Below are 11663 nucleotides of genomic sequence, written 5' to 3'. Positions count from 1 at the left end.
GGTTTAAGTTCTGGGTCTGAGTCGGCTCTTTTCTTGCCTCTCCTGGTCTCCGTCTTGGCGATTTCTTTCCAATTCACAGATTCGCAAAATAAAGCACTCTTCTAGATGATAAGATTTAGTCCTCCATGCCTCTCTGTTTACGCTTTCCAAAGACCCTTAGAAATATATTAAAAAAGCAAATTTAGTTGAAGTCCTCCTCAAAATGTCGGGCGCAACTTCTCTATGGTAATTTCATGTAGAGTAGGTCAAATTGATACTTTGCAGGCCCTTCCTTCCGCATACAACTCACTTCCGGTCCGGCACCTTTAAAAGTTCCACTGTCTTCCTTTCGCTAATGCCCGTCTAGGAATTCAACTTCCTGGATGTTTCACACGGACCTCTTTCTTTGTGACACCAGCCTGCTCTTCCCACGCTATTGTTCGTGAGTTTCGATTTTACAGTTGCGCACACGGCTCCATCTTCACCACAGGAATGTTAAACAATAAGCGTTTTTACAGTTTTTAAAGGCTTCAATCAACTTTTTTCTCTCCGGAATCGGATTTCTGGGATTTACTATTCATTTTCCGCTCAACCGCTTAATTCAAATTGACTCCAAACTCAGTTCAGGTAAGCGGCACGTTTTTGTTATCTAGCACGTTCAAAACGGGTTTCGCATTGTTTCTTTTAACTCACAGTTGTTGTCCTTCTTCAAAGAAGTCTGCTGACGAAGAATTTATGCCGGTAATCCGGCTCGATCGGCCACTATAGAGTTGCTTGGCACTTGCCTTCTTCGTGGGAGGAGGTCAAAGCCCAATTCAGCTTCTTCCGAAGCTGGATTACGCCAACCTCACACTCCCTCTAGGGCGCTGCTGCCTGCTTGTCCCCCCCCCTCGCTGGGGAGTGATGCGTTGGGCTGTATATTGCCCAAACTGTCAAAAGTGGCCGTCGCTCGCTTCGCACGCTCGCGAAACGCTTCAGTCCTCCATCTTAGCCAGACCGGAAGCCAGCAAAAATTCTACTTTCTGAGCTACTGGCATTAAAGTTGTGAGCGAGCAATTTGGCTACTGCATAAATTAGTTTGCTCTGGAGCCATCCTTCCTGAGCTAAGACAAAAATGTGTGAGCCGGAGGCTAAAAAAAACAGGTTGCTTTCCAGTAACTGATGATTTTTGAATGGTCATCTGTGCATTCACACCAAAGGACTTGGACTTAGAGATATAAGGTTCCTTTCTTTTCTCCGTCTGTGGGCTCCAACCTCCCCTCCCCCTTCCACTATTTACTACCAGGCTAAGGTAAAAATAGCGGGGGGGAGGCAGGCTGAAGCCCGCAGACAGAGAAAAGAAAGAAACCTTATGTCTCTGTCCAAGTCCTTAGGTGTGATGCGCACAGACTACGACGAAGATCTGTGAGCTAGCTCACACTAACTCAGCTTAGAGGGAACACTGGTTGAAGGTATGTGGTCTGCCAGTGTTTGTGCAACAGATCTCTCTAGGCTGGATTCTCTGTGTGATTCTTTTTAATGTTATAGTTATTTGGGTGGCAGTTAGGGCATGCAATAGTGTTCATTCTTTTATTCATAAAATGTAAGTTTGAGAATCTTGTTTTGTTTTCTTTAAATCAAGTTTCTAGTCCCTCGGAGTTGCCAAGATGAGCACAAAGCCCTGTGAGCAATTCCTGAAGAAATCTCAGAGGTTGAAAAACTGGCTGAGTAGGATTTGCAAATCTAAGGGAAAACCACTTTAGAGGTGTCCCTGTTTGCCTTTTATGGCTCATGTACTGTCAAGTCACAGCTGACTTAGAGCGACCCTAGCAAGGGGCCTTGAAAGCAAGTGAGAAGCGGAGGTGGTTTGCCATTGCCTTTCTCTTCAGTCTTCCCTGGAGGTCTCCCATCCAAGTACTAACCAGGGATGACCCTGTTTTGCTTCTGAGATCTGATGAGATCAGGCAATACCATGCCACCTTCATGGCTCATAAAGGTTTCCCTTGCTTGAAAGCTAGTTGAATCTGACTCTAAGGGGCGGTGCTCATCTCCGTTTCCAAGCTGAAGAGCCAGCGCTTTCCAAAGACTTCTCCGTGGTAATTTGGCCAGCATGACTAGACGCCGAGGTGCATGGAACGCTGTTACCTTCTCACCGAAGCAGTACCTATTTATCTACTTGCAATTTCTTGCTTTTGAATGCTTGGTTGGCAGGAGCTGGGGCCAAAGATGGGAGCTCACTCCATCACGCGGCACTAGGGTCTCGAACTGCCGTGTTTCAGCGTCTTAACCTCTGAGCCACCGTGGCCCTTCATGGCTCATTGTTGTTGTTGTTCAGTCACACAGTCGAGTCCAACTCTTCGCGACCCCATGGACAACATCTCGCCAGGCCCTCCTGTTTTCCGCCGTCCTCTGAAGTTTGCTCAATTTCATGTTTGTTGCATCGATGACACTGTCTAACCATCTCATCCTTTGCCGTCCCCGTCTTCTTTGACCTTCAATCTTTCCCAGCATCAGGGTCTTCTCCAGTGAGTGCTCCCTTCTCATTTGGTGGCCAAAGTATTTGAGCTTCAGTTTCATTATCTGGCCTTCCAGGGAACAGTCAGGGTTGATTTCTTTGAGGATTGACTGATTTGTTCTTCTTGCAGTCCAAGGGACTCTCAAGAGTCTCCTCCAGCACCATAGTTCAAAAGAATCTATTCTTCGGCGCTCGGCCTTCCTTATAGTCCAACTCTCACAGCCATACATGACTACTGGGAATACCATTGCTTTGACCATGCGGACTTTTGTTGGCAGGGTGATGTCTCTACTTTTTATCATGCTGTTTAGGTTTGCCATCGCTTTCCTCCCAAGGAGCAGGCGTGTTTTAATTTCATGGCTGCTGTCACAGTCTGCGGTGATCTGGGATCCCAGGAACGTGAAGTCTGTCACTACTTCCACAGCTTCCCCTTCTATTTGCCAAGGAGTGATGGGGCTGGATGCCATGATCTTAGTTTTTTTGATGTTGAGCTTCAAGCCCACTTTTGCGCTCTCCTCTTTTACCCTGAGCAAGAGGCTCTTTAGGTCCTCTTCACTTTCTGCCATTAGAGTGGTATCATCTGCATATCTGAGGTTGTTGATCTTTTCCCCAGCAATCTTAATTCCCCAGCAATCGTAATTCATGGCTCATAGAAGATCTTAAATGATACAAAATAAGCACCTCTTTGTTCAATGTGCATTATGTGTTCAGGATGCAGAATTGAGCTCTTCTCGGTGCAGCACTCGGGTCACTTAAATACGCTCAGCACTGAACATATAGAACTGATTCCCCCCCCCCCCTTCTCTTTCTCCAATAAAAGGTACCACATGGATACAGGAGATAGTGGACATGATCCAACAGGAGGGTGACCTGGAGAAATGTCAGCGGGCCCCCGTGCATCAACGACACCCATTCATCGAGTGGGCACGGCCACCCCAGCCCTCAGGTGACATTTTTGGCATTTCTGAGTCTTACCTTCCCTGGCTTTCCTCAAGGAAACCTGCCCATTCTGGGGAAGCTCGGAAACTATCTCTGCAGCACTGCAAAACTACAATTCCCAGGCTTCCCTGCAGTAGAAATCTGGTCCGTTAATCCTGATTAAAAATGGACTCCTTTTCACAGTCACCCTCTGAAATGAGGCAGGAGCATCTGCCGTCCCTCAGCCATTGTTTCACCTCAGCGCCTTCTTTCTTTGGGCAGGGGTGCAGCAGGCAGATGCGATGCCCTCTCCACGGACTCTGAAAACCCATCTTCCTGTGCGGCTCCTCCCACCATCCTTTTGGGAACAGAAGTGCAAAGTAAGGATGTGGAAAGGGCCTAGGCAGCTCTGAAGCAACCGTTTGCCACACGGGGAGCTCCTTGCCTAGACACTGGGCTGTGGGGTAGAGCAAGTCAGCGTTCCTGATTTGTTTGTGGGAATGTGGTATATATTGCCCAGCCTTACTTCTTGTGTGGAGACCCTGAGTGAGTGGATTCCTGCCTTAAGTGCATCGTGTACGTTCTGGTGAACAGCCCCAAGCCAAGCCTGTTTCTCACAGCTTTTCTGAGGGCCTATGATCCTGGTACATAACTAAACCTATGCCAGTCTCTCAGGGCCATCCTAGGCAGATTCACACCCTTCCAAGTACACTGATGCCAACTGGCTTAGAAAGGTATAACTCTGTTTAGGATTGCACTGTCCATCTAGTGACAGTCTGCCTCCAAACAAGCCCTCTGAGTTTTCTGGAGAAAAAGTTGGAGATAAATTAGTCAAATAAATACACATTTTAAGTGACCAGAGTGTCAGACTAGGATCTGGGAGACCCAGGTTCAAGTCCCCACTCTGCCTTGGAAGCTTGCCAGGTGGCTATTCACCACAAAGAAATACATTAAATTTAAGGGAAAGTGGGTGGACTAGGAGGGGGTAGATCCAAGCAATCTTGCGAGACACTGGCTGAAGCTCACTCAGTTGCCAGTTCTCTCTGCCATACTGGTCTTTCAACTCCCACTACAGCCAGAAGCAGACCTGACGAGGCCACACAGAGGCCACTCCTCTCCCTCCCCTCCTAGGGGGAGGGGGCAGGGCAAATTCTGGAGGGGGTGTTGCCCCCAACCCCCCCCCCTCCAGGGGCTAGTTTCTCTCAGTCTAGTTTACTTCAAAAGCTTGTGTGACAAGGGGTGAATGACACTGTAAACTGCTTTGGCTCCCCATTGGGAAGGAAAGCAGACTGTAAGTACCTAGATAAATTAAATGCTTGTTCTGTTTCTCTGGCTGCCTCAGTTCTTGTATGTGGCAAGGAACGCCAAGGACTGCATGGTGTCCTACTTCCACTTCCAGAGGATGAGCAAGGTGATCCCTGACCCTGGGACTTGGCCGGAATATTTTGAGACTTTCATGGCAGGCAAAGGTAACAGAACCAACTCCCAGTGTTTTTTTAAAAAGTTAATGATACCCATAATGGCTTAACTACAGACAATACAGAAAAATCTGTATAACACAGTACCTCCGTATATACTCCTTTCAATAACTGTGCCCCATAACTCCCTTTAAAAGTGGTGCTGATGTGTCACTTACATCCTTGTGCTTTACAATTTGGAGTGTCTGATCTTATTCTTTCGAAAATGAGACGTCCTAGTCCTCATGGTTGTAGAAAACAGGCCAAAATGTGGGAAGAAGGCCTCTGGGACTAAAAGGTTCAGAAAGAAAAGAGAGGGGAGATCACTGAGCATAAAGACTCCACCAAAAGGTTCAGAAAGAAAAGAATGAGGGGAGATCACTGAGCATAAAGACTCCTTTGTGCCCAGGAGGCGGGGCTAGAACCCCAAGCAGAGTTCCTTCCCTCTCCATTCACTGAAGTCAGTAGGTTTAGATGGGTTTAGCTCTGCATAGGATTGCAGTGTAAATGGGTTTCCCTGGGCAGGCACGTAGTCCCTTTTACACACTGCATTTGCACACAAAGCTCCACACCCCTGAGTCTTGTGTGCCTTTGTCACTTGAGAAGACCCCTCCTTTTCGGGGAAGCGTGCAGATTAAATGATGATATACGAAAATATAACTTCCCCCATTTATTCCAATCGCAGATTTTTGAGACTAACATTAGTTATGCCTAAATCTCATTGAAAATGGGTGAGGGAGGTGGTTGTGACTTGATTTCTTCCATGGGGTTCAGTAGGTCACAAATAACTGTGGCTTGATAGGTCCTTTGGGTTGGGTGCTCTTCCTGACAGTGTTGGGAGTTTTCAAAAGGGCTTTTAGAGCGCCACCTGCTGGGGTACTGGGCTTTGTGCACCTCTCCACCCACTTGTCCCATTCTATATCTTCCAGTGGGCTGGGGGCCATGGTATGATCATGTGAAAGGTTGGTGGGAAATGAAGGACAGTCACCGCATGCTCTTCCTCTTCTTTGAAGACATCAAGAAGGTGAGCAGTCCTGGAAGGAGCTTGCAGGATGCAAGGGGCTCTGGAATACCACATCTTGCCTGTATCTGTGTTCATTTTTCAAAGGTGGGGGGAAGCGTGAGGTGGGGGGTATGGACTCACCTTTAAAGGGATGAGCATACAAGGTCCTTGTGTATTTCCCAGAAGTCTCTTCCATTTCCCATCAGCCTCTGCTTCCTTGCAACACAAAGGCCAAGAACGTGTTTCTGAAATTACAGACTTTCTTGGCTTTTTTCTCCCCAAGGGGCACCTCCCTCTGGCCAAATATCCTGAACTCCTGCCCTGAAAAAGCACAGCAAAAAGGATTTCCTGTCATATGTGTTCCCTTCAGTGAGGGATTCCACTCTATATCTGGCTGACAGGAGAGGGAGGGAAGAGATAGCTGTTGCTGTCTCACACCTCCGTTCGATCCGTTGCACTCAGAATCCATTGCAGTTCAGAACCTAATGGCTGCCACACATCCCAACCTCAGGAACCCCTTGCTTATAGAAGAGGCTGGCAGTCATTAGGTCAAGGGTGCCGCTCTGTCTCCATTCCTGCCCTTGGGCTTCTTCCCCTCCTTGGCTTGTCTCTCAGTTCTGCAAACCTTTGCCTGCCTCCAGTCCCTGTGTTCCTGTTTCCTGACTTGATGTTCTCAGACCAGATCCTGCTTTATTTCCTCTTTACACTGGGGGGCCTCAGGGGGAGGGGAACACGGAACCCATGAAACTAGACCTAATGGAGGAAAGGCCGCAAGAACAAAAAGTGATGTAAATTGGTTTGTATCACTGCAGATGCTCCTCTGCACAAGTTCTCCATTCAGGGAAGGTTTATCAGTTTGTTTGTTTTTTAAAAACTATACTGGAATAGGAGCTGCGGTGGCTCAAGTGGTTAAGATGCTGAACTGCAGGCTGTGGAAGGTCGGTAGTTCGGCAGTTCGATCGAGACCCGAGTGTGCCGCATGATGGAGTGAGCTCCCGTCTCTCGTTCCAGCTCCTGCCAACCTAGCAGTTCAAAAGCAAGAAATTGCAAGTAGATAAATAGGTACCTCTTCAGTGGGAAGGTAACAGCGTTCTGTGCGCCTTGGTGTTTAGTCATGCTGGCAGTGGCCACATGACCACAGAAATGTCTTCAGACAGCGCTGGCTCTTCGGCTTTGAAATGGAGATGAGCACCACAACCCTAGAGTCAGATTCGACTGGCTTTCGAGCAAGGGAACCTTTACCTTTATACTGGAATGCCAGAACTCTCTGAGCTTCAGTGCCAGGCCTCTGGGCCCTGTGAGGTGAAATCTTTAGGCACAGACCTCCCTGCCTTGTGTCGTTTTTTGTTTTTTTTAACTTGCCAGTACTGCTTCATGCTCTCCATCTCTCCAGAACCCAAAGCGTGAAATCCAGAAAGTGATGCGATTTATAGGGAAGCAGCTAGACGAGGCGACCGTAGACAAGATTGTCCACCACACCTCGTTTGACGTCATGAAGGACAACCCCATGGCTAACCGGGCCGGCGTACCCCTCTCGGTCATGGACCAGTCTATTTCCCCCTTCATGCGGAAAGGTAAAAATGCCACTTGTTTTGGGGAAAGTCAGCCATGCCCAGTTTGGCAGCTGGCAGTTCACCTCAACCCATGCATTACCTCCTCTTCACCACCCCAAGATGTCACAAAATCTGAATCATTGAGGGTGAGTTGGCCTTATCTCCATATTTGGACAATATAGGACCACCCCAATCCCAGGATATATACCTGCATAATCTCCCATTTGTGAATTCCCCAAAACACCTATTGCAACATTCAGTTTTGTAAATGAAAAAAGAAGCTCTAACTTTGCCCCAACTACCTGCAACAGCTGTTTCTGGGGCTAAACAGAGAACATCGCCCCTAAATTCTTTCCCATTCCATTTTTAGTGGGTTTCTATGTATGTCTTATAGGGTCCGTTGGCGACTGGAAGAACCACTTCACTGTGGCTCAGAATGAGCGATTTGATGAAGACTACCAGAGGAAGATGGCTGATACCACTCTGACTTTCACAGTGGAGTTCTGAGGGTCCAAAATACCACTGCTGGAAATCCCTTTGTAGGCAGGGATTCATCTCATCCAGCATCCTCAGTTGCTTTGCTTAATCCAGCTGTTGCCAGGAGTCTGTGCATACTTATCATGACCAATCAGAGGTCTTTATCATGAAATAATAATTAAAAATTGATCATCTTGGGAGTCCTCTGCTTTGCATACTTGAGTTGCCATAGACACCGTGCCTCTGGCATGGTTGCATTTGTTTCCACAGAGGATTTGGTTTCTGACACAGAACCTAGCCTCAACTCTTGGGCTCTTGAATATTCTAGCTGTGGCTTGGGGCGGCGGGGGGAAACCTAGCCTCTCTTCTGTCAGGGCTGCAGGCGAGATTTTAAAACGATGAGAAGGGCACATCTCTGCTGACTGAGCTTAAGCTTTGTGTTCAGGTACGCGTGATCTGGGAGCTGCGTGAATAGAGCTACCCACAGTTTTTACAAATTAATGTATTAGGCATGCTTCTCGTCCTTTTGGCTGAGATCAAATGTGTGCGTAGGCATGCAGGGATTCAATTCAGAGTGGGACTTCTGGGGGGGGGAGGGATAAGCTTCCCCTCTGGACCATTTTCCTGGTGAGCCAGGCAAGCGAGCCCCAATAAGCCACATGTAGTGTATGGGTGGGGGGGGGGGGGGCAGTAGGCAGGACTGCCATTGACCAGGGGAGAAAAGTGTTTTTACCGTTCCCTGTCCCACCCTATTATCTATGTGTCTGCTCCTGCCCCGGCTCGGAGCCTGCCGGTATCCCTCGAATTCGCAATGTCTTGACTACTGAAGCGGACCACGGAGCTATGTGGAACCCAGGGGTCATTTCCTTCAGGAGCGGACAGGAGCAGAGCTCCGGCAGTAAAGAGCCCAGGGGGCGGGGACATGCAACAAGCCCTGCCCCCTGCTCCCAGCAGCCCCGGGCCAGGAGGAGCACGAGGATCTGCGCGTCCCGTCCCCCCATAGCTAGCAATCCAAAACAGTCCAGTGGAGCCTGAGCAATGGGTGTTGCCTTCTGACACACTTCCGGTGATGTCAGGGGGTGTGGCATATGAAAATAGGTTATCCTAATGATAACCTCTTTTTCTACGAAATGACCCCTGGTGGAACCCATATACTAGGACCACCCAAAATCCTGATCAGCCCCATTCAGGATTCTGAGTTGCCACCAGATCTGTTTTCAGCTTTGGGACTGTATCTTTGAAGGCCAGGAACTTGGTCAATATAAGGGGGACCCAGTGAAGCCTGGGATTCTCGAGCCTGCCTTTGACCAAAGCCTGTGCTTCTTTAGCGGGACTGAAGGGGGCAGGAGACACCCACGGCCAGACAGGGTTGATCACTGAAGACTCCCCTGACCTGCATGGCCCAGGCTAGTCTCCTGGGATTTCACAAGATAAGCCGGCCAGCCCTGGCTAGTAGCACTTGGATGGGAGTCCACCAAGGAAGTCCAGGGTCACGACACAGAGGCAGGCGGTAGCAAGCCACCTCTGAATGTCTCTCGCCTTGAAAACCCGATGGGATCACCATTAAGTCAACTGCAACTTGATGGCAGAACAAAAATACAGCAAGCCAGTGGAGCAGCAATGAACAGCAGGGGGGAATATTTTACTACACTCTCAGCACCCAGAGGAGCATCGTTCCATGTTCACCTATCATCTGAGAATCTGTGCGGAGACACCATTTCGACAGTGTCCCTGGAATCTGCTCTCCTTTCCTCCCGCTCGCCACGTGCTAAGCGTTGTCCGTCTGGGTCAAGGGAGCTGTTTTTGCTGGCCGCTGCATCTTGTTGGAGACGAGCCTCGCATGTGCCCCCTCCCTGGCTCACTTTCGCCCTCGCCCACTTACGCAGCACTGCTTGCGGCCAGTTCACTTGGTGGAAGCATCGGTCGACTTCAAGGGTGGACCGGCACTGCCTTTTGTGACAAACGTTGGCTGTTGACTTGTTCCTAGACTGATGGAGATGATGGCTGTTCCTCTGGCCCCCTGGCTCTTTCTCTGGCTTCTTTGCGAGGCTCGTGGTGGCGTCTCTTGGATGCATCTGAGCCCTCGTCTCTGCGGAAGGGTTCAGAGCAGAAGGATGTGGCGGGAGCTCTGACAGCAAAGAGGCTTCGTCCCGGAGGCAGGGTGCTGCGGGAGCAGGAGGTGGCGTTGGTTCTCCTTCTTCATGGGGTCCCCTCCAAAGTGTGGGATGGGGTGCTCTTTGGCTATTTGTCTGCATAATGGGTATGGCTGTGTCTCCCAGGAAGGCTGGGAGGGGCAGGTGTCTCTGTGGGGCGCTGGGTCACATGCTAGGCGACAGGTGGGAGGCCGAGATAAATTTCTGAAGCAAAATTGGGAAAGAAAAAAGGGCTGAAGAGAGAACTGGGAAGGAAAGTAAGACAAAGATTCAGGTGGTGCCTATGCTTGCAATCCCGATTAACTGTTGTGGTTTCCCCCACCCCAGCATGTTGGGAATTTGATGCTGCCCAATGAAATTAGTTGATAGTACATTCAGAACCACCCAAGGAGGAGGAGGAGGAGATTGGATTTATAACCCACCCTTCACTTGGAGTCTCAGAGCGGCTTACAAACTCCTTCCCCTTCCCCTCCCCACAACAGACACCCTGACACACAACTCTGACACAAACTGCTCTTTTTCAAGGACAGCTGTGCCAGAGCTTGCGACTGACCCAAGGTCACATCAGCAGGTGCAAGTGGAGGAGTGGAGACTCAAACCCGGTTCTCTCAGATTAGAGTCCGCACACTTAACCACTACACCAAACTGGATAGCCCAGGCTAGCCCAATCTTGTCAGATTTCAGAAGCTAAGCAGGATCAGCCCTGGCTAGCAAATGGATGGGAGACCTCTAAGGAATACCAGGGCTGTGATGCGGAGGTAGGCAATGGCAAACCACCTTTGAATGTCTCTTGTCTTGAAAACCCTACAGCAGGGGCCCCCAATCTTTGGGCACATGGGGGCCACATCAGAGTGCCCAATGCCCAAAGAGGGCTACGTCTTAACTAAAAATGTAACAAAATTATTAAGATCAAAAGTAAACATTCAGAGGGGGGAAAGCAACATTCATGTTCTTCGATGCTGAAAAAGTATTTGACAGCCTTTCTTGGACTTCCTTACAAAAAGAACTACAATATTTCAATTGTGGATTTAGATTTGTGAACTGGATATGTAATTTATATGAAACAGAGATCCCGCAGGGCCCTGATCTCCTCCGGGAGCTCATTCCACCAGGTAGGAGCCGCCACCGAAAAGGCCCTGGTCCTCGTGGCGGCTAGTTTGACCTCCTTGGGGCCCGGGATGGTTAGTAAGTTTTGGGCCCCTGACCGTAGTGCTCTTGGGGGAACGTACGGGGTGGAAGCATTTCAGATTTGTCAGATTTCAGAAGCTAAGCAGGATCAGCCCTGGCTAGCAAGTGGATGGGAGACCTCTAAGGAATACCAGGGCTGTGGTGCGGAGGCAGGCAATGGCAAACCACCTTTGAATGTCTCTTGTCTTGAAAACCCTACAGCAAGGGCCCCCAGTCTTTGGGCACATGGGGGCCACATCAAAATGCCCAATGCCTGAAGAGGGCTACATCTTAACTAAAAATGTAACAAAATTGCTAAGATCAAAAGTCAACATTCAGAGGGGGAAAAGCACATTCATGTTCTTCGATGCTGAAAAAGCATTTGACAACCTTTCTTGGACTTCCTTACAAAAAGAACTACAATATTCAGATTGTGGATTTAGATTTGCGAACTGGATATAT

At 49.0% G+C, this 11663-nt stretch overlaps 1 protein-coding gene across 1 annotated transcript in view; it reads left to right on the top strand.

The window, feature by feature from the left end:
- The window catches only part of LOC107119995 (sulfotransferase 1C2-like), an 11749-nt gene extending 3743 nt beyond the window's left edge, over nt 1-8006 (top strand). The window contains exons 2-7 of the mRNA XM_015422630.1: nt 3294-3419; nt 3674-3771; nt 4734-4860; nt 5778-5872; nt 7245-7425; nt 7799-8006. Of these exons, the coding sequence (XP_015278116.1) occupies nt 3294-3419; nt 3674-3771; nt 4734-4860; nt 5778-5872; nt 7245-7425; nt 7799-7911 (740 nt within the window). The 3' untranslated portion in view covers nt 7912-8006. The remainder of the gene's footprint in view (nt 1-3293; nt 3420-3673; nt 3772-4733; nt 4861-5777; nt 5873-7244; nt 7426-7798) is intronic.
- The last annotated feature ends 3657 nt before the right edge of the window (nt 8007-11663 follow it).

This window comes from Gekko japonicus, unplaced genomic scaffold (assembly GCF_001447785.1).
Source record: "Gekko japonicus isolate JY-2015 unplaced genomic scaffold, Gekko_japonicus_V1.1 scaffold1980, whole genome shotgun sequence".
NCBI classification, from domain to species: domain Eukaryota; kingdom Metazoa; phylum Chordata; class Lepidosauria; order Squamata; family Gekkonidae; genus Gekko; species Gekko japonicus.
This window is presented reverse-complemented; position numbering and strand designations above follow the sequence as displayed.